General features: G+C 50.5%; 1 protein-coding gene across 1 annotated transcript in view; it reads left to right on the forward strand.

Annotated features, from left to right (window-relative positions):
• The first annotated feature begins 6 nt into the window (after positions 1-6).
• Positions 7-22,028, forward strand: part of CAND2 (cullin associated and neddylation dissociated 2 (putative)) — a 29,644-nt gene continuing 7,622 nt past the window's right edge. The window contains exons 1-11 of the mRNA XM_006917637.2: positions 7-113; positions 5,077-5,220; positions 6,935-7,089; positions 7,794-7,917; positions 9,872-10,137; positions 11,499-11,604; positions 11,741-11,883; positions 13,683-13,975; positions 14,816-14,957; positions 15,305-16,807; positions 20,552-20,647. Of these exons, the coding sequence (XP_006917699.1) occupies positions 46-113; positions 5,077-5,220; positions 6,935-7,089; positions 7,794-7,917; positions 9,872-10,137; positions 11,499-11,604; positions 11,741-11,883; positions 13,683-13,975; positions 14,816-14,957; positions 15,305-16,807; positions 20,552-20,647 (3,040 nt within the window). The 5' untranslated portion in view covers positions 7-45. The remainder of the gene's footprint in view (positions 114-5,076; positions 5,221-6,934; positions 7,090-7,793; positions 7,918-9,871; positions 10,138-11,498; positions 11,605-11,740; positions 11,884-13,682; positions 13,976-14,815; positions 14,958-15,304; positions 16,808-20,551; positions 20,648-22,028) is intronic.

Genomic DNA, 22,028 nt, shown 5'->3' on the forward strand with positions numbered 1-22,028 from the left:
CCGCCATATTCCCTCCCGCCGGCCGGCCCGCGGCGCGCAGCCACCATGAGCACCGCCGCCTTCCACATCTCCAGCCTCTTGGAGAAGATGACGTCCAGCGACAAGGACTTCAGGTGCGCCCCGCTGCCCCGCCCCGCCTCCCCGCCTCCACAGAAACCTCCGGCCTTCTTCCCTTCCCGAGGAGCCGGCCCACCGCGGGACATTGCAGCCCCTGCTTCTTCTCCCCGCGTTAAGCTCCGCCTCCTGAGATTTCCCCCCTTTCCTGACTCCCGCCCCGCGTCTCCCCAGATTGCAGTCCTGCCCTCTCGGTGACTTTAAGCCCTCCTTCATCACCCGCCGTGCACACTTCAGCCCCTGCCGCCTGTCCCCTTATCAAAGCTCCAGCTCCGCCCTTCTGCACCCTTCCTCTGCCTCTTTTCATTTATGCCTAATCCTTGTCTCAGCCTCGCATTTGACGCGCCCACAGTTAAGCCCTTGGATTCTCCTGAACGACCCCAGCGCTGCCGGTTCTTACCCCTCATTGAAACCGGGCCTCTTTCCGGGACCACAACCCTGGGGTTGACTTTTTCTCTGATACCCTCAGCACACTCCCCTCCGCCCTCTTCTCAGAATCACCCCAGGCCTCCTCCCTGCACATCAGGGCACCCTCTCTCATCTCCTCCCCTCCATGGTTTGCTTTGACACAGCCTGAAGGAGGGAGCTGGGCTGTGTGGCTTTGCAGGCAGAGGTAGGTGATGGTTCGGGTGGAGGGTTGTAGGTTTTGTGTGCCTTCCCCTTCCTACTTCTTCCCCCAGCATCACTGGGCTGCACAAGAACAGGGCTGAAAAGAATAGAGGAAACCTCTGGCCCAACCCTCTCATCCCCAGGGGGAAACCGAGGCCCAGGGAGGTGAAGGGACTGGCCTGGCCCATGGTTACACAGCCAGTTCTGGACCCTCTAACCTGAAAGGAGCTCTTGGAGACCAACATAGGCGCACACATTTATTGAACACTCTATCACTTTATCCCCATTTTACAGACAGGAAAACCGAGGCCCAGAGGCATGAAAGGCCTAGGTGCAGTCACAGAGCTAGAAAGTGGAGGACTTGGGGTCCAAATCCAGGTCAATATAACACGGGCTGAGGTTTTAGCGAGGCCATCTGATTCCAGCCCCCTGACAGATGAGGAGACTGCCCCTCTGCCTTCTGAAACCCATTCCTCAGCACCTCTCAAGAGCCTCTAGTACAGCATTAGTGGAACCTTTGAGCCACGATCCTGGGTTCAAATCGTGACCCCAGCCACTTACTGGCTGTGTGACCAGGGATAGGCTGCCTAACCCCTCATGAACCTCAGCTTCTGTTTCTATAAGGTGGAGATAATAACAGAACCCACCTCAGAGGGTTAGTGTGAGGATGAAATGAGTTAATACATGTGGAATGTTTAGATTAATGGCTGCCACCGGACAGGCACTTAATAAATGGACACTATTATGATTCTGTGCAATCGGAAATCTACCATGTCCTCTCCCCACTCTGGGCCTTAACCTGGAAGTTCTGTGCCCCTCACTTCTTTTCCCCTCTTCACCTGGCTAGCTTTTGCCTGTTTCTGCTATGTCACTTTTTAGTCTTGGGAGACCCAGGGCTCTTGGACCACTGGACTGTGCGCTTCCTTTTTGCAAATCAGAGCCTGTTCTGGGTACACAGTAAATGCTGAGTGAATGTTTTCTGTTTCCAGGCTCCCTGCTATGCTGTCCAGTGTGATTTCATTCAGTCCACTTGTCTGCCTGGGTGATAGTGATTGTTCTTCCTGTTCTCCAGAGGCTTGGAGAGGTGAAGTGACTTGCCCAAGGTCACACAGCTGGCCAGTGGCTGAGGGGATTTGCACCACTGTCTCTAGGGCCTTAGGTCTAGTCTCCAGGAGAGGGAGTTGGCCTTGTCACCTAGAGCCTGAGAAACCCTTTCAGCCTGCTCTGCCAGTGGCCCTGAGAACACTTAAAACCACCCAAGCATATGAGAATGGTATCTATTTTTAAAGTCCACATGCCAGGGGGACTGTCCTGCTTACCAGCTGTCCAGGCACCCATATGGCTGAGTGTTTCAGCTGAGTTGCCTCTAAGGTTTCTCTGGAATGAAACTGAGACTGTGTCCTCTGGCTCCCAGTGACTGCAAATGGAGGTCCCAGGCAGGGTAGAGGAAGCCTTTGATCACTGTTATTCCTGGGCCCTCACTCGGTGGGAAGGAGGCTGCCCTGTTCCCACTCAGACTCCAGCAGTGAAGCGGGTAAACTGGGGAGTCTGGTAGGAATTCCCACATCATTTCCTGAAAACAGTAGTATTGATTGAGGAGCCAAGAGACCTGACTGGTGGGCTGATTCTCTTCCCAACTTGCTGTGTGACCCTGGGCAGTTCCTACAACCTCTCTGAGCCTAGTTTCCTCATTTGCCTCATGCTTGAAACTCATTGTCCTATTAAAACCTGCCAAGGATGTTATGAAGCGGGACAAAGAAAATTCCCATTTTTAAATGGAAAAGGTGAGGCTCAGGGAGGCATCAGTTGGTCAAGGTCACTTAGTTGATAAATGATAAGACCAGTATATTTACTTAAAGCCAAACTTAAGTGTTCAAGCACTTATCTACCAAATTATACACTTTCCTGTACACCCCCACTACCACCAACACACCCATATACACAATAGGGCTTTCTTTCTCAGAGAGATGAATGTTTGCTGGTACTCGGGGGTGTCTGAAATGCTGAGGCATATTTCAAGAGGGTTGATTTCTGAGTTCAGGTTTTCATACAGCGTTTTGGCTCTGAGCCTTGTTAGAGGCTGGCTACTCCTGCCTTCACCCTGTTCCCCAGGCCCTCTTTAGACCTGTTCTTTGTTGGGCCTGGAGTCCCAGAGATGAAACTGACAATCTCCTGCGAATTCACAGTTTAATAAGGGAGACACAGAGGTGATCAGGTGTGAGAAGTGCTGTGATGTTGGGGTGCAGAGTGCTCTAAGAGGGTCCTGTCCAGAGGAACCACGTGTGCTTAGAAAGTGTGGGTGGAGGATAGGGCAGAGTGGTCAGAGGAGTCATCGTGAGGCTGGGATATTTGAGCTGGGCTCTTGACAGGTGAATAAATGTTCAACAGGTTCTCCACCTGTTGAAAGATAGGAGTAGGAGGCCCATCTTGGGCAAAATAGCACATCACTTGGGTTGTCAGGCTGAGCTGGGTCTCCGTAGACTTCAGCAGAAATGCAACTTAGAGATCCTGCCTGCCTTCTCAGAACATTCCCTCAGCTGGACAGACCTAGGAGTTTATATGCCTATCCCAGGCCTTGGCCTGGCTCAGATCCAAACATCTTCCTTCACCTCACCTTGGCTGCTTTTCCTGTTACAGCTAGGCTGAGAGGTGGGCATGGTCAGCCCTGCCACTCCCTCTTCGCCTCCAGCCCAGCCTCCTTCCTTCTCTCAGTGGCTTGAGGCTTATCCCAGCTGTTAAAAATAACATCTATGACATCGACAAGTCCCCTCTTAGTAACAGGGTGCTGTGGGCAGCCATGAATTTCAGCAGCAGTTCTGAAACTGCAAAGAGGAGGCTGACTGTGACCAATTTTGCCACAAGAGGCTTGGGGCTAGGGCTCTTGGTTGACTGGCTCAAGCCAGAAAGTAAGGCTGCTGTGAGGAGGTGGGTGGCCTGGTGGATCAGGAAAAGCCAGAGGCTTCCTGGGGCTGTCCCTCTTTGGTCCTGACTTCACAGCATTTCTCCTCGCTGCGCTGTCCAACCTTCTTCTCCAGTCTCTACTATCTAGGGCCTGCAAAAGCCAGTAAACAGATGGAGTGGGCCTGGTAGGGACCCGGTGACTTGGAATGTGTGTCCCACCTATAACGTGACTAGAGCCAGTTTTTGTCACCAGGGACTGAGGGACTATAGGCTCAGTTGTATTCAAATATTCTGTTTTCAAGAGAAAATCAATACTTTTATGTCAACTCTCCCAATGTTCAAATATTGATAAATAATTCAAATTTTCAAAAAAACATTTGCAAGGTGGTTACGGCTAAGGGTTGCCAGTTTAAGACTGTGCTCACCCCTCTGAGGCTTGGAAGGAACGGTGCTCCATAATGCCCCCACAGCCTCAACGCTTCATGGCCTTCCAGCTCAGATTGCCACTGCACTTTCCAATCCCTGTCAGGCCACAAAGATTTGCACACCTGGGGGTGGGTAGCCCTTGACTCTGATTCCCACCCTGGGTCAGGGAGCTATGACTGGGGACTGGTCAGTTGTTGGTGTCAGTGTCTGAGATATGCCCGTGCCAGTGGCCCATTAACATAGCCTAAGGCATTGGTTCTCAGAGTGTGGTCTCTGCCCCTCAGCGTCATCCAAGAACTTGTTAGAAATGCCCCAGCTGAGACTGATTCAGAAACCCTGGGGATGGGGCCCAGCAGTGTTTAACAAACCCTGCAGGTGATTCTCCTGCTGGCTACAGTTTGAGAACCGCTGGTCAAAGGGTAGGGACTGAGTTGATTCTCTGAAGTGGAGGTGGGCAAAGCTAGCCCACTCTGCTTGTCTGATAGAGAGGCTTCTTACTAACACCTGGCTTAGTTGCAAGGAGTCTGTTCAACCTTTTTTTGTGAAAAGAGATATGAATGATGTACCATGCCATTATAATAATGGCAGTGCCACTCACCGAGTATTTATGTACTGTTCTCTCACTGCTATGCACATCATATGCATTATCTCATTTTATCTTCCATACAACCCCATGAGGCAGGTACTATTCTCATCCCCATTTTCCAGACAGGTAAATTAAAGTTCAGTAATGTGAATGGCTTGTCTAAGTTCACATTTGCATAAATGGCAGAAGTAAAAGCCACCAACTTTGAAGCCCTATGCATTTAGCTAGTATGCTGTGCCACTCCTAGTTGGCCACGATGTGGTAGTTGGTGTCTCTCACACTCAGGTCTCCTTGTGGTAGCTGGACCATGCCTATAGCCCAGGTAATCTACTTGCCCTTGAATCTTTGTATCAAGGTCTGCTTCTGGGGGAACCCTAAGATACTGCCCAAATCACCGGGGCCCAGGAGCTGCTCAGCAATCCTCTCCCCTCTCTGCCCAGGTTCATGGCAACTAGTGATCTGATGTCAGAGCTGCAGAAGGACTCCATCCAGCTGGATGAGGACAGTGAGCGCAAGGTGGTAAAGATGCTGCTTAGGCTCCTGGAAGACAAGAATGGCGAGGTGCAGAACCTGGCGGTCAAGTGGTGAGTGTCGGCCTTGGTGGAGACAGAGAGGGCACCTGGCCAGTCTGGGAGGTCCCTGCCCCTTTGGGGTACAGCCTCTGAGAATTGCAGAGCAGCTCCTGGAGCCCCAGTGGAGTTGGACAGTGCCTTGGTCTGGCTTCCCCCAGAAGTAGACTTAGCAACAAAGATTCAGTTGTAAGTTTATTTGAGAGGTGATCCCAGGAAACTCCAGTGTGGGAATAGAGAAGTAAGGCAGGGAAGGAAGAAAGCCAATAAAGTCTCTGCATCATCAAGCAAGTTACTTCTGCGGGCAAGCATAGCTTACCCTACTGGGGACCTCTAGTACAGTGTGGGACATACCCCTTGGAGTGTTCCCACTTGCCAGTTCTCTGTCAGTCTTTGGCTGAGGGCTGCTCTTGGGGTTTGGTGGAGGATGATGCAGGGAATGCATCAGGTTCAGGAGATATGGTAGGGCCCAATAATTTGCATTTCTAACAAGTTCCCAATAGATACTGACACAAGTGGTCTAGGGACTATTCTTTGAGAATCTGTGCCTTAGAGCCTTGCTTCTCAAAGTGTGGTTACGGATCAGCACCGTCAGCATCACTTTGAACTTGTCAGAAATGCGGACTCTCAGGTCCTAGCCTAGAACAACTGAACCAGAATCTGCAATTCAAGAAAGTCTCCAAGGGACCCGAATGCACATTAATGTTTAGAAACAGCTGCACTATATGTCCTGTGTCTCAGCCTTAACTGTGCATTGCCATTGCCTGGGGCCTTTAAAAAACTGTTAGCTGGGTGTCAGCCCCAGAGTCTGAGTTAATTGGTTTCAGGTGTGGCCTGGACAATGGGTGTTTTTAAATTCCCCAGGTGATTCTAACGTGTAGTCAAGGCTGAGAACCTCTGATCTAAATGAGTGGTTCTCCGAGGATGTCAGTGTGCATTAGAATGTGGATTCTCGCCTCTCTGCCTGAGCCACCTTCCTCCAGCCAGACCACATGCCTGACCATGTCACTTTCCTGCATAAAACTCTTTACTGAATTCCCTTCCCTCTTGGGATCAAGTTGAACTTCATTAACAAAACCCAGAATGCCTGAACCCAGCTCACAGAGTACTGTTAGAGAGGCAGTGACCCAATTCTCTGTTGACTATCGACCCCTGCCATTCCTCAGTGCCCTATCCACTCCCCCCACCCCCCACCCCCCACACATACCGCATCTTGCCTTTTCAGCTCTAGAGGTAAGTAGCCAAGGTGCCAGGACCACAACCTCATGATGCCTAGGGCAAAGGCTTTTGCTTCCCCCATCCCCCGTGTCCCTTCAGCCCTCACTACTCTGGTGCATGCCAGCTCCTGCGTCTGTGCCTGAGAATCTGAGGTAGGGCCCAGTCATCTGTGTTTTAACAAGTCCTCCAGGAGATTCCGATATTCAGTCCAGTTGGAGAACCTCTGCTCTTGGGTACTCGTTGGTTTCTAGCCGAGATTACTGGTTGGATGGTTTGGCCATATACTGAGATGCAAAACCCAGGAAGAGATACAAGTTTAGGAGGTAGCAGGCACAACATTGGCATAGCCATAAGATGCCTCTACTTCTGGCAAAATAGGAAGTCCTCTGTTGATCCGGGGCCTTTTCCTCAGCACATGTGGCCCCATGGGCATGAGGAAACAAAAGGGACAGCCCAACCTAGGCTGAGTCTGGGGCTTTTGGACCTGCTCCCTCCCTTCCTCTCTGCTCAGCCTGGGTCCTCTGGTGGGCAAAGTGAAGGAGTACCAGGTGGAGACCATTGTGGATGCTCTATGTGCCAACATGCGGTCAGACAAGGAGCAGCTCCGAGACATCGCTGGCATCGGCCTCAAGACCGTCCTGTCAGAACTCCCTGCTGCAGCCACAGGTACCCAGGTCCCAGGGATTAGGTACTATTATTATTTGTTCTAGTTTATAGTTAGAGAAACTGAGGCTCAGAGAGGTGAGGGGACTTACCTAAGGTCAACCAGCTAGTCAGTGGCAGAGAATTCAGACCCAGATCTACTTTAAGTTCATGGCTGTTTTGTTACTGCAGCTTTTACTTTTCTCATATAATTCTGAAGGGATCAGCCACTCTTTTTTTGCAGCTCCAATTTTAGTATATATGCTGCTGAAGTGAGCACTTTGCAGCTCCATTAGGACAGGGTTGAGTCTCTGCCCAGGTCTCTTACACTTTATAAGAAGAACACATGTTTCCCCAGAAGCACTCAGAAGACTTTGACCTGTATCTCACTGGCCAGAACAGGGTCACTTGGCTTCTCCTAGCAGCAAGGGAGTCCAGAAAAAGAAGTGCTTAACTTTTCCTGCCTCTCTAGTGGAGGGCAGAAGGAAGGAGAGGTTGGGTGTGGGGGGAGCCAGCCAGCAGATCGGCTGTCAGTTTTTCAGCTCCCTGAGCTGTTTCCTTTAGTGTGATTAGGACTCTGGGTCAAACGTGGGACCACTCGAGTCCTGAATTCCCTGCATTAGCAGGATTCTCAGGGACATGGGCTCAGGAACACAACCGGAACAAAGTCCAACCAGAGGTAGAGGCCAGCCCTGTGCTTCACTGTGCCCACCTTGTGCTCTGTGCAGGCTCTGGCCTGGCCACCAACGTGTGCAGGAAGATCACTGGCCAGCTCACCAATGCCATTGCCCAGCAAGAGGATGTGGCCGTGCAGCTGGAAGCCCTGGACATCCTCTCTGACATGCTGAGCAGGTGCAGGAGGCCACCTTGGGCTAGGAAGACCCAGGTGGGAGGGGGAGCAAAGGAGACAGGGAAGGACTGAAGTCCACATAGTTGGCATCTACTGCACACCAGGCATACCAAGCCCTGTGCTTGGGGCTCCTTAATTGTTCCAGCAGTCCTGCAAAGGAGAGCTCATTTGTCACAATTTTATAGGCTGTGAGAGGTGATGTGGCCTGTCTGAAGTCACACTGTCAATAAATGGCAGAACCTAAGATTTGAACTCAGGTCTCACCATAGCTGAAGCTCAAGGGTGCTTATCTTCTTCCTCACCCCCTTCTTTCTCTTTCTTCTTTTGAGCTAATATAGCAGGGCCTTTGTTTTAAATTGCAGTGCATATTTTTAAAGCATTTATTCATGCATTAAGTCTCCCAAGATTTAAGCACCTACTTCGTGGCCAGAGAAATGCTGGGTGCTGGACTAGTGCTGGGAATGCGGAGTGGCTCAGTCTCAGTCAGTCCTAGGAGGAGCTCACGGACATATTAACTGTGACTGGAGTAAGAACAACAATAAGGGTAAGAGCAGGGCTTGTAGGAGCTCAGAGAAGGAGTCCTTAACCCAGCTGGGGGTGGGGACACTTCCTCGAGAGGGTCCTGTTAGCTGAGCCTTCAGAGATGGACAGGACTTGGCCAGGCATAGATGGGACATAAGGGAACACTGGAACAGGAGACTGCCTTCAGTCCAGAGGATAAAGGCAAGAGAACACATAGAGTCTCGGGGGTTGTGCAAGGCAGTCATGATCTGGAGTGTACTGTGGAGGGGCCAGAAGGAGAGATGAGACCCGAGGGCTGGGCAGAAGCTTAGGGTGGGTGACTAACCATCAGACTGAAAATGTAAGGAGGTCATGGAGGGGTTTATGGCAGAGGCTGAGGAGTGCCACATGCATGTTTGTGTGTTTTAGGTGGATCTTCCTTTCTGCAGTGTGCACGGTAGCTGGGAGGGGGTGGAACAGGGTGGAGGGAGACTGGTTCAGAGGCTTCCGCAAGCAGGTAAATTCAGGTATTTTGGAGGAGACTCCACAGGGCTTGGAGTGGATGAGAGAGACAGAGGGGCACTGCTGTGATAGAGTGCCATCTGGGAGTGGGAGAAGGTGTGGGAGGAAGGCAGCGGATTCACTTTGGGGCATGTTGAATTTAAGGTGCCTGGGAGGGCCCCACTCAACTCAAAACTCTGTGAGGGCAGCTTCTAAGGCCTATCTTGCTCACCCCAGTGCCCAGCGTAGGCCCTGTTACATAGCAGGTAAACACATAAATAAATGAAACCCAGAAGAGAAGTCTGGGCTGGACAGAGATATGAGAGGGTGAGGTCAATGTATTCGTGTGGAGAAAAGAAGAAGTCTTAGGACATGTGTGGGATAGAAAATACACAGGCCTGTTCCGAAGGTGAGGGTAGAAGCTGCTGAGGTGGGCAGGGGTTACCTTCTACCTGTGTAGAAACCATTCTCCTGTGTTGCCTTTTGCTTTGAGCCCAGAGCTCAGCTTATCATAACAAAGGGCACTAGGGAGCCACTTAGGAGATTAAAGGAGTTAAGCAGAGGAATGACCAGGTCAGAGGCTGATTTTAGACCACTCTGGTCTCAGTGAGGGGGAGGAGGGGGGTGGACATTGAGGCAAGGCACAGACTTCCAGGAAATCAGGACAGCCCCACTGTCATTACCATCAGGCCTTCTCTCCAGGCTGGGAGCTTGGACACCTGGGTTCAAAATTCTGGCTTTGCATTTTTTGGCCGGATATCCTTGAGAAATTACCTTCGCTTCTCTGTTTTCTTTCGTGTAATAATAATAAAGATGCCACAGATGTAGGGCTCCTTTCCGTTTACCAAGGGCCATTGGGTTGTCATAATTCTGAGGAGGAGATCAGGAGAGGATAGGGAGAGAGGAGATGACTGGCCCCAGTATACCCTCCTGACCCCCCCTCTGGCTCCCCAGGCTGGGTGCCCCATTGGGCGCCTTCCATGCCAGCCTCCTGCACTGTCTCCTGCCGCAGCTGAGCAGCCCGCGCCTGGCGGTGCGCAAGCGAGCTGTTGGGGCTCTTGGCCACCTAGCAGCTGCCTGCAGCACCGACCTCTTCATCGAGCTCGCTGACCATCTCCTGGACCGGCTTCCCGGCCCGCGCGCACCTGCCAGCCCCGCCACCATCCGCACCCTGATCCAGTGTTTGGGCAGCGTTGGCCGCCAGGCAGGTCACCGCCTGGGTAAGGGAACCGTACCCCTGGGCAAGGAGGCGGGGCCAAGGCAAGGAGGTGCTATGGAAAGGGGCGGGGTCCAGGCTGAGAGGTTGGGGCCTGGGGCTGGCCACCTCTAAGGGAATGGGGTTTAACTACCTGGAAGGGCAAAACGGGGCTTGAGAGGCAGCAGCAGGCTTGGCCCTGAGCACCGTTTTGCTCTGAGCTTTACTTGGAGGCTCTCAGATAATTATAAATCATCCTACCAAACTTGGATAAAATATGTTCTGTCCTTCTATTTTAACAAATATACCTTAATAACAACCTGTAAGCCAGGTTTGAGTTTTTTAAAGTTTTTATTGGGAGATAATGTATTACAATAAACCACACTGTTTAAAGTGTACAATTCAGTGTGTTTTGGCCTTTGCCAAACTACCACAATCAAGATGCAGAACGTTTTCATCTCTCTCAAAAGTTTCCTTGTGCCCCTTTGTAATCCATCCCTCCCTCTTCCCCACCCCAGGCAACCTTAATCTGCTCTCTGTGACCATATATTATTTGATAGAAATGGAATCCTGTAACCAGGTTTGAATTTATTCTCAAACACCTTGGCGTTCTGGAGTAGGTCAGGCAATGTGGGGAGAGCTGGCCATGGTCTGCTCCTCCCTTCCCTCTGGCGCTCACAGCAAGGGACCTTACAAGCACACATAGGGACCCCAGCCCACAGTCCACTCTCTATCCAATCCTGCCCCCTCACACACACACATACACACATACACACCCATCAAGTAGCAGCCACCACTTGGCCACTCTTGAGAGTATGGACCTGGGAAAGAGGTCTGCACGGGACCCAGACAAAGGTTTGGGGTCAGTGGGCAGGAAAGTGGGGAAGGGTGTGGCTGGAGAGGGGCTAAAGCAGAACCCTCCAAAGCCCAGGAATCAGGCAGGGGCCCCTCAAGCCTGGTCTTTTAGGGCAGTACCTGCTTCTCTCCTTTTTCCAGGGCTATCATCTAGTACAGGAAATAAGGCAAGGACAGGAGTAATAGTTTCAACAAGAGGTGCATCTTATTGAGTGCCTACTCTGTGCCAGGACCTGAGTGATACTCTTTATCTGCATCATTTCATTAGTCTTCACAAAATCTCTGTCTGGTGGGCATTGTCATCCCTACTATGAAGATGAAAAGACTGAGGTCAGAGAAGTATTGTGACATGCCCAAGATCTCAGAGCTTATAGGTGGCAGAATCAGAGCTAGAACCCACATGGGCTTGAGTCTGACGCCTCTGAGTTGAATTTGCAGTGGTTAGGGCTGTGGGTTTAGGGACAGACTGAGCACTGTGGGCTAGGGGAGCCCGGGAAAGGGTTGTCCTCAGTGACCCACCCGGTCCTGCAGGGGCCCACCTGGACCGCTTGGTGCCTCTGGTGGAGGAGTTCTGCAACTTGGATGACGATGAGCTCCGGGAGTCTTGCCTCCAGGCCTTCGATGCTTTCCTGAGGAAGTAGGTGCAGCGGGATGCTGGAAGATGGGGGCCCCAGAGTTTCATTGGGAAGTTAGTGGGGACACTAACTTTCCCTGCCCCACTCCTTGCCCTGTCCTGCCTGAGTCCACCAGAGCCTCCCCATTCCATCCTACAGGTGCCCCAAGGAGATGGGCCCTCATGTTCCCAATGTGACCAGCCTGTGCCTTCAGTACATGAAGCATGACCCCAACTATAACTATGACAGTGATGGGGATGAGGAGCAGATGGAGACAGAAGATAGTGAATTCAGTGAGCAAGGTGGGTAGCCAATTTGTCATTGGGGCTGGAGGGCAGAAATGGGTGCATCCTTACTGGGATACCCCCCATCCACCCAGCCAAAGACAGGAGCCGTATTTAGTGCCCCATTCTCATCCCAACTGTTCTACAGTCTCCAACCCTGCCTACCATAATCTAGATTCCTCAATGTCCCCATCTTTTCTGACTGCACAATAACAACAGTAGTAATCACTGACATTGATTGAGCATCTGCTGGTGTCCTAAACACTCTCTTATTTTATGTTCCTTACAGTAACCCTGGAAAACTAGGTATTTATTATTATCTCCATATTTCATACAAGGAAACTGAGACTTAGAGAAGCTATTTGCCTGAGATAACACAGCTAGGAAGTAGCGTAGCGGGACTTGAGAGCCATGTCTGTGAGACTCCTCCACCTCTATACTGCCATCTCTACCCTTTTAGTCATGGCTTCCAAGAGACAGTTGCTTTAACCCAGCAGAGTGAAGCTCTAATGGTGGAATGATAGACACTGATTGGGGAGATATCTGGATAGGGAGTGGATTCGGTGGCTTCTTTCTGTGCCTGTGGTCCTATGTGTTACTCAGATGGATGCCCAAGGTTCCTGAAAGCAGGACATTGATGGAGCCAGGGGTCTTAGGGTCTGATGGCATACTTGGAACAAGATGGGATGATAGGAGATGAGATTGGATAGGCATGTTGGTGCCTCGAATGCCAAGCCGGGAAGATTGGGCATTTTCTTGTCAGTGACTGGAAGCTATGGATGTTTCTTTGTGGATGGCATAGAGTAGAGGTAACAAATCATGATCCATCAGAGGGAACATCTGCTCAGCTGACAGGTTACATCCATGGGATCGTCCATATGGTCTACTGCGGCTTGTCCAGATGCCAGCTCTTAGTCTAAGTCAATAGAGCACTGTGGATAGGAACACACTGGCCCCTGAGCCTATACCTGGGGCAGCCCTAGTTAGGGCCATCCCTTCTGAGCTTCATGTATCTCCCCAGGTGATAGGGGTGGGCCTTGTGGTCCTAAATCTGAGCTCAGCTATCCTGTTCCCTGTGCGGCCTCAGGAGAGTCTCAACATCTCTGAGCCTTATTATAGTCAACTGTAAAATGGGGCTCAAAATACTCTGTGAGCGCTGACCTCTTGGGGGAGCTCAGAGAGGAGGAAGCCACATAAACACAGCATTTTCTGCTTGGAAGCCGGAATCAAGGCCCCTGAGAAGCTGGGGTTTGGGGTGGGGAAGAGGGGACATGCCAAAGGCAGGCCCTGTTGCCTCTCATTTCTGGAATCCCAGTAAATGAAACATCACACAGACAGTCCTAAAACCAAAGGATGGGTTTTGTACCCCAATAGATTCTCTGGGTCCTTACTGAAGACTTAGAAGTCAATTTTTATCCTGGTATAGTCAAGACAACAAAGTGTTTAGAGACAGAGAGAGGACCCAAGTTTAACTCCAGCTGTTTTCCTGTTTATGTAACTTGGGGTGAGTCACTTCCTTCTGAGCCCCATTTTTCTCATCTCTACAGTGGGAAAATAATCCCTGTCTCACAAGGTCATTATGAGGCTAAAATGAGATTGTGGATTTGAAGTGCTTTGTGCCATCCCTAGCACATAGTAGGTGTTCATTAAATGGTAGGTAACATTCCTAATAGGGTATAAATAATGATTATCAGAAAGGTGAAGCACAGGCACAGCTCCCTCCTCTCCGTCCTGAGGGATACCTGGATGGGGCAGGCAGCTCCCTGTCTATCTGCTACAGAGTGCAGGGTTCCATGGGTATCTCATTCCTGTCCCAGAGAGTGAGGATGAATACAGCGATGATGATGACATGAGCTGGAAGGTGCGCCGGGCGGCAGCCAAATGCATGGCAGCCTTGATCAGCTCCCGGCCAGACCTGCTGTCTGACTTCCACTGCACCCTGGCACCTGCGCTCATCCGCCGCTTCAAAGAACGGGAGGAGAATGTCAAGGCTGATGTCTTCGGGGCTTACATCGTGCTGCTGCGGCAAACACGGCCCCCAAAAGGATGGCTGGAGGCAGTCGAGGAGCCCACCCAGACTGGCAGCAACTTCCACATGCTTCGAGGGCAGGTGGGCACGCCTTCACCTCTTTCCCATCCCTTTACTTCCCCACTCACGACTCACCCTCCCTCCTACTCACAACCCTTCCATCTGTCCATCTTCCCACCCATCCACCTGCCCCACCATCTGTCCATCCATTGAAAGTGTGAATATTGAGCACCTCCTATGTGCCCATCCCTGTGTATCAGGTGTTGGGGCCTAGCAGGGAGCAAGACAGATGAAGGCCCTGCCCCTGGACCACACAGTTCTTGGGTCTTGCTGACTGGTTGGATGTGGAGGGAAGGATAGGGAGGTGTCATGTGAGTTCCAGGCTCTGGCTGAAGCTTGGAGTGCAGTTCCCCAAGATGATAGGGTATGAAGAGGGTGATGTCCAGAGTCCAGTTCTCAACATTTATGTTCGAGGCCCTTGGGTGTCTCAGTGGAGACATCAGGTGGGCAGTCAGCACTTGAGTCTGGTGTTGGTGATATGTATCAGGAGTCACTGCTGTGCTGACATCTGAAGCTCGGGGGAATGGATGAGCCCATCTGGGGCGAACCCAATTGGGGAAGGGAGGGGCCAGTGCTTTTCCCCTCGGGATGTGAGGGTGGGAGCCAGACTGCCTGTGTAGTTTTGAGCAAGTTACTTAATCTCTCTGTACCTGTTTCCCCATCTGTAAAGTGGGCTCAGGAATAGTACCTACCTCAGAGGGTCTGAGTATAGAATCAGGTGCCTGGTACAGAGCGAGTGATAGAAAGCTTGGGGTGGAGCCCTCCTTCCCATGCTGGGGTCCTCCATGGGCAAAGCTCCCCAGGAGTAGGTGGGCTGTGGAGGTTCCCTGGTGGTCACTCACCTCCCTCACCTGCCCACAGGTGCCCCTTGTGATCAAGGCCCTGCAACGGCAGCTTAAAGATCGGAGTGTCAGGGCCCGCCAGGGCTGCTTCAGTCTCCTCACCGAGCTGGCGGGCGTCCTCCCTGGCAGCCTGGCAGAGCACATGCCCATTCTGGTAGCAGGTAGGATAGACTGGAACCTGGTATGTGCTATCCTGGGCCTCTCCAGAACCTGGACCCCGGTCCCCAACCCTCAAGGGTGCCCCTGTTCAGCAACCTGTGGTGGCTCCCCATTGCCAGCAGTGAAAACAAGACTGGGGTACAGGCCCTACATCCTGGTTTTAGATGGCTTCTCTGGCCTGTGTCCCTTAGCCCTGGCCCCAGCCAAGCCCTGACCTCTCAGAATCTGCTGCATAAGAGCCCAGGTGCCTGGATCCAGCTCAGATACCTGTGGGTGTTCCACCCCCGCACCCAGGGAAGGTTGATTGGGTCGGGATCTATGGCCCGTAACCTCTGCCCTCACCCTGTAGGCATCGTCTTCTCACTGGTGGACCGCTCCAGCTCTTCCACTATCCGGATGGATGCCTTGGCCTTCCTGCAGGGGCTGCTGGGCACAGAGCCAGCTGAGGCCTTCCATCCGCACCTGCCCACCCTCCTGCCACCTGTGATGGCCTGTGTGTCTGACCCTTTCTACAAGATTGCGGCTGAGGCCCTGCTGGTGCTACAGGAGTTGGTGCGGGCCCTATGGCCCGTGGACAGGCCTCGGATGCTGGACCCCGAGCCATATGTTGGAGAAATGTCTGCGGCCACCCTGGCACGTCTCCGTGCCACTGACCTAGACCAGGAGGTGAAGGAGCGGGCCATCTCCTGCATGGGCCACCTCGTGGGCCACCTGGGTGATCGGCTGGGGGATGACCTGGAGCCATCATTATTGCTCCTCCTGGACCGCCTGAGGAATGAGATCACTCGGCTGCCTGCAGTCAAGGCACTGACGCTAGTGGCCGTGTCCCCGCTACGGCTTGACCTGCAGCCCATCCTGGCCGACGCACTGCCCATTCTGGCCTCATTTCTGCGCAAGAACCAACGGGCACTGCGGTTGGCCACACTGGCTGCTCTGGATGCCCTGGCCCAGAGCCAGGGACTCAGCCTCCCTCCATCCGCTGTGCGATCTGTGCTGGCCGAGCTGCCTGCTCTGGTCAATGAGAGCGATATGCATGTGGCCCAGCTGGCTGTGGACTTTCTTGCCACGGTAACCCAGGCCCAGCCAGCCTCTTTGGCTGAGGTCAGTGGCCCCGTGCTCTCAGAGCTGCTGCGGTTGCTGCGTTCACCCCTGCTGCCAGCAGGTGTTCTAGTGGCCGCTGAAGGCTTCTTGCAGGCTCTAGTGGGGACCCGTCCCCCGTGTGTGGACTATGCTGAGCTCATCAGCCTGCTCACTGCACCTGTTTATGACCAGGCTGTAGACGGCGGGCCAGGCCTCCATAAGCAGGTGTTCCACTCTCTGGCTCGGTGTGTGGCAGCTCTTGCAGCTGCCTGTCCCCAGGAGGCAGCAGGCACAGCAAACCGCCTGGTCTGTGATGCCCGGTCACCCAAATCCAGCACGGCGGTCAAGGTCCTGGCGTTCTTGTCACTGGCTGAGGTGGGCCAGGTGGCCGGGCCAGGCCCCCAGCGGGAGCTGAAGGCAGTGCTCCTGGAAGCCTTGGGGTCACCCAGTGAGGACGTGAGAGCAGCTGCCTCCTATGCACTGGGCCGTGTGGGTGCTGGGAACCTACCTGATTTCCTGCCCTTTCTGCTGGGGCAGATCGAGGCCGAGCCCCGACGGCAGTACCTGCTATTGCACTCGCTCAGGGAGGCCCTGGGGGCTGCCCAGCCTGATAGCCTGAAGCCCTACGCGGAGGACATCTGGGCCCTGCTGTTCCAGCGGTGTGAGGGCACTGAAGAGGGCACCCGGGGGGTGGTGGCCGAATGCATTGGGAAGCTGGTCCTCGTGAACCCTCCATTCCTTCTGCCCCGATTCCGGAAGCAACTTGCTGCAGGTAGGGGCACAAGTGTGGGCAGAAGTGGCCTAGATCAGAGGTAGGCAGTTTACCCGAGTGTAGAGTGGCCCACACAAAGTGAGCTAGTTCAGATGATTGGGTGTGAGAGTTACAGTGTGTGTAAGACAAAGGCAGAGGAGCCATTAAAAACTATCTCCTGAGACTATAGGCCTCCCGCGGGACTCTGTGGAATGGAGGGGACAGAATCCTTGATAGGTCCCTTTAACAAAGAAAGTTTTCAGGATGCCACTTTTGTAATTTTTGGTGAGGAGAGCAGCCTTGTGCTCCAGGCAAAGATTGATAAAAGCAGTTGTCTGAGGGACCAGAAACTGCAGCCTGTGGAGTGTATCTCTCTTGGGCTAGCTTGAGCCAGGAGCAAATAGAAATGTCGTCTAGATTGGAGGGCTGGGCAGGAACCAGGGGGCCATTTTCGTGTGGTTAGATCAGGGCACATCAGGGTGTTCCACAGCTGGGGAAGAAAGAAAGCAGGCCGGTGTGCACGTGGGGATGTTTGGGTCCCTGAGAATGAAAGTCTAGCCTTCAGGCCTCAAGCTGGCTTGGTGTGTGGCAGCCCTTATCTGATAGGGTAAGGGGGTGTATCAGTTCACATAATGTAGGCAGAGTGCTTGGTATAGGGTGTCATATCTAATTAACACTGCTGTTGTTGCTATATGGGTGATTATATTAAGCCCTTGCTGGGTTACTGGCTTTATAAGAAGCAGTTGTGTGGCCCTCATCCCTGCACAGACAGGAAGAACATTCCCTAAGGATAGTCCCTGTCACACTCACAGGGCTCTTCACCAGAACTCTTGAGAGGCAGTCTTGAAATGAGGAGCAGCCCTGCCTTTTGAAAGCTCTATTTTGTTTTTGCCTCATGCATGCTGTTGAACCAGCTACTGGGTTGGTCACATGTTCTTTTTACTTTTAACTGTCGGCTGCTGAGAAGGAAGCTTAGAGCCAAGTTAGTAGCCTGCTTCTAGAGAGTTTGTGGGACTTCCCAGTTGCCTCTTTCTGCACGCCCCTCACTCTATTCTAGTCTCCATCTCAGGTCCCTGCGTTGCCCTCATTTTTATTTTAAATTCACTTAATCCTATCCTATTATGCATATCTTCATCAGCCACCCTGAATCTTCTTAGGAGCCAGTCAGGATGGAAAGAGAAACAACAAAAAGTCTAAATTTAGTAGCTCTCACTTATACATACCCTAGCACCAAGTTGTAAACTTTCTCCTGAGTCTTGAACGTAAGGTCTGTATGATGGAAACAGCCTTAACCTGTGTGGGGTGGGGTAGAGAGAAGCGAGCAGTTTATTTGTTTTTCTTCCTGTTGTATTGATATAATTGACATATAATGCGTATTAGGTTAAAGAGTACAACATAATGATTTGATATATGTATATATTGTGAAATGATTACCACAGTAAGTTTAATTAATATCTATCACTTCTCATAGTTACATTTTTCCCCTTGTGATGAGAAGTTTTAAGATATACTCGTCTCTTAATAACTTTCAAATATATAAAATAGTATTGGTAGCTGTACTGTATGTTGTACATTACATTAGCAGAAATTATGTACTTATACCTGGAAGTGTGTACCTTTTGGTCACCTTCACCCATTTCACCCACCCCCCAACCCCCATCTCTGGCCACCACAAATCTGATCTCTGTCTCTACGAGTTCGGTTCTTTTAGATTCCACATATAAGTGAGATCATATGGTATTTGTCTTTCTCTGTCTGACTTATTTCACAAAGCATAATGCCCTCAAGATCCATCTATGTTGTGGCAAATGGCAGGATTTCCTTTGTTTTTGTGGCTTAACAATATTCTTATGTATGTGTGTGTCACATTTTCTTTATCCATTCATCCATTGATGGACACTTAGATCATTTCCATGTTTTGGTTATTGTAAATAATGCTGCAGTAAACATGAGAGTGCAGATATCTCTTTGGGATAGTGATTTTGTTTCCTTCAGATATATTCCCAGAAGTGAGATTGCTGGATTATATGGCAGTTAAATTTTTAAATTTTTGAGGCACCTCCATGCTGTTTTCCATAGTGGCTACACCAATTTACATTTCCATCAAGAGTGCACAAGCATTTCCTTTTCTCCACATCCTTGCCAACATTTATTTCTTTCTAATGACAGCCATTCTAACAGGTGTGAGGTGATACCATGTTGTGATTTTGATTTACATTTCCCTGATGATTAGTGGTATTGAGCACCTTTTCATGTACCTGTTGGCCTTTTGAGTATCTTTGAAAAAACTGTCTATTCAGGTCATTTGCCTATTTTTTAATTGGATTGTTTGTTTTGCTATTCAGTTGTATGAGTTCTTTACATATTTTGGATATTAACTCCTTATCATGGTTTGCAAATATTTTTTCCCATTCCATAGGTTGTCTTTTCACTTTGTTGATGGTTTCTTTTGCTGTGTAGAAGCCTTTTAGTTCGATGTAGTCCCACTTGTTAATTTTTTATTTTGTTGCTTATGTTTTAGGTGTCATATCCAAAAAATCATTGCCAAGACCATGTCAAGGAGCTTTATTCCTCTGTTTTCTTCTTGGAGTTTTATGGTTTCAGGTTTTAAATTTAAGTCTTTAATACATTTTGACTTAATCTTTGTGAGTGGTGTAAGATATGGATCCTGTTTCATATCCAGTTTTCTCAGAACACCATATATTGAAGAGACTGTCTTTTCCCCACTGAGTATATTTGGCTCCCTTGTCAAATATTAGTTGACCATATATGCCTGGGTTTATATCTGGCCTCTCTATTTTGTTCCATTGGTCTATGTATCTGTTTTTATGCCAGAACCATACTATTTTGATGACTATAACTTTATAGTATAGCTTGAAATCAGGAAGCGTGATGCCTCCTGGCTTCTCATTCTTTCTCAAGATATTTTTGCTTATTTGGAGTCTTTTGTTGCACCATACAAATTTTGAGGTTTTTTTTTTTTTCTATTTCTGTAACAAAATGCCATTAGAATGTGAGCAATTTAGAAAGGATATTGAGAAGCATATGGAGCAGCTGCTGATTTATTTCTTTCACCCAGTAGGAAATGTATTTCCCTCCCTTTATTCAGCTTCTCTGCTCAAAAAGCAAGCAGAAAAGCAAAACTGAGATCTTCATTCCCAAACTAAATTCTTTTGGAATCCCCTTGACCATCAGCCTATCTGAAGTACAGCTGTCCCCAGCTTGGAGAATACAGGGCTGAGGAGGAGGGCCCAGCCAAGGCTCAGAATCAGCTATTGAATTCTGGATCTGCTGTGTGACCTTAGACATGAACTTAACCTTTATGGATCTCTCTTTCTTCTGTAAAGTAGATATTAATAATTTTAATAATTATTTTATTATCAACCCATTAATAGAACCATCTTGAGGATTAATTAAAATAATATGTCTGAAAAATAGAATTCAGTTCTAAGGCCTAAGCAAAGATTTTTCTTTGGGTTGACCACTGTCTTGGGTTCTTGGTTCCCTGTTTGTATCCTGCAGTGTGGTTACCCTAGAATGGCAGTTTTACTCTCTCACCTGCAGCAGGAAGAGTTCAGGGAAGATTCTAGTCTGCTAAGGAAAATGGTAGCATTGACTTCCCCAAAGATTACAGGGCAGGTTTCAAGTGGGGAGGGACTACAGTTCTGTCTCCTGTGGAGGAAGAGAAGAGTCTTCGTACCTTACGATCTGTGAGTACCTAGGATTGGCCCTACCCCTTATCACGCCACTGCCTCTTGCCTGCAGGTCAGCCTCACACCCGGAGCACTGTCATCACAGCAGTCAAGTTCCTCATCTCGGACCAGCCCCATCCCATCGACCCCCTCCTGAAGAGCTTCATCGGTGAGCAGAGCATCCCCTCTTCCCCCAACTTTGTTTAGCCCCCTCAACAGCCCTTGAACTGTGACCGATTTTTCTTATACATTAGTCGAAGGGAGTTGGAGATCTGGGAGGCCACCTCACCCCCATGACAGCGTGGGGCCTGGGTTCAAATCCCTGTGCTGCCACTGAGTTACTGGGTGAGCCAGGCATGCCCCTTCTCACCTCTGAGCCTCAGATTCCTCATTGGTAAAATGGAGACAAGGAACCCTTATCTGCAGTTCCAAGGTTGTTTTGGAGACCCCATGGGTTATTGAGAGAGAAAGTGCTCCATGAACACACAGGCTCTTAGAAGTGGGAAACCACCAACCTCTGGCATGCACTGGCATCAGAGGGCACAGCTGCACCGGGGTAGAGGAGAGTGGCTCTCCAACTCGTCCCCTGTCCAAGGGGCCTTCTGGCCTGAGGAGCCCAAGCAGCCTTCATTGGGAAGAGGCTGAGCACTCATTCCTTTGGAGCTCTGCAGGATCGGGCTTACTTCTTCAGAGCTCTGAGACTGTGGACTTTGAACTGGACCACAGCAGTTCAGGGAAGGCCGCCTAGTGGACTATGGAGAGGTTTTGGAGTCTGCCATCCTTGAGTTCAAATCCTGGCTCTGCCACTTCCTGGCTGTGTGAGAGTGGATCATCTCATCCTCAGCCATAAAATAGGGGTGCTGATCTCCACCTGCCGGGGCACTACTTGGTGTGAAACCAAGGGTTCATCAGGTGTGACCACATTCTGAATTGGAGAACATGTGCAGTACAGCTACAGCAATATCATCAGCAGCAACTTTATCCTGTGACCTGACCCAGTGGGCACACACTGCTTCTAGCCCTGATTTCCTCCCTTTCGCCTAAGCTGTGCTTGGCTGGCACCCCCAGGGGCCTCCACCTGGGTGTTTGGTTTTTGTTGTATGTTTGAACCACGGTTTTTGAGCTCTCATTGCATATCACTTTAATATACTTTAATATATATCATCATAGTTAATTCTCACAGTTCCCTGCATGGAATGTAGGACTGGCCCCATTTTACAGATGAGGAAACTAAGGCTCATAGAGTAGATTTGAACTCAGGTCTTGCTGGTTCCCCACAATTGTGTTTTCACAGAGAGTAGGGAACCTAGGAGCCAGCATGGCACAGTTGAAGGGCCTAGAGGCTGCCAGCCCTGGGTTGGAATTCCACTCTGCTGGGACACTGTTCTCGCCAGTGCATCACATTGGGAAGCACATAATGGCATTTTGTCTTGTGTCTGGTGATGGTAACTGATCACCTGGGTAAGGCGGAGACCTCCAGATTTTTTCACTCTACAGTTACTCTTTTTCCTTTGGAATGAATAAGTATGTTTTAGTCTGTTGAAATAACT

This window comes from Pteropus alecto, unplaced genomic scaffold, assembly GCF_000325575.1.
Source record: "Pteropus alecto unplaced genomic scaffold, ASM32557v1 scaffold75, whole genome shotgun sequence".
Taxonomy (NCBI): domain Eukaryota; kingdom Metazoa; phylum Chordata; class Mammalia; order Chiroptera; family Pteropodidae; genus Pteropus; species Pteropus alecto.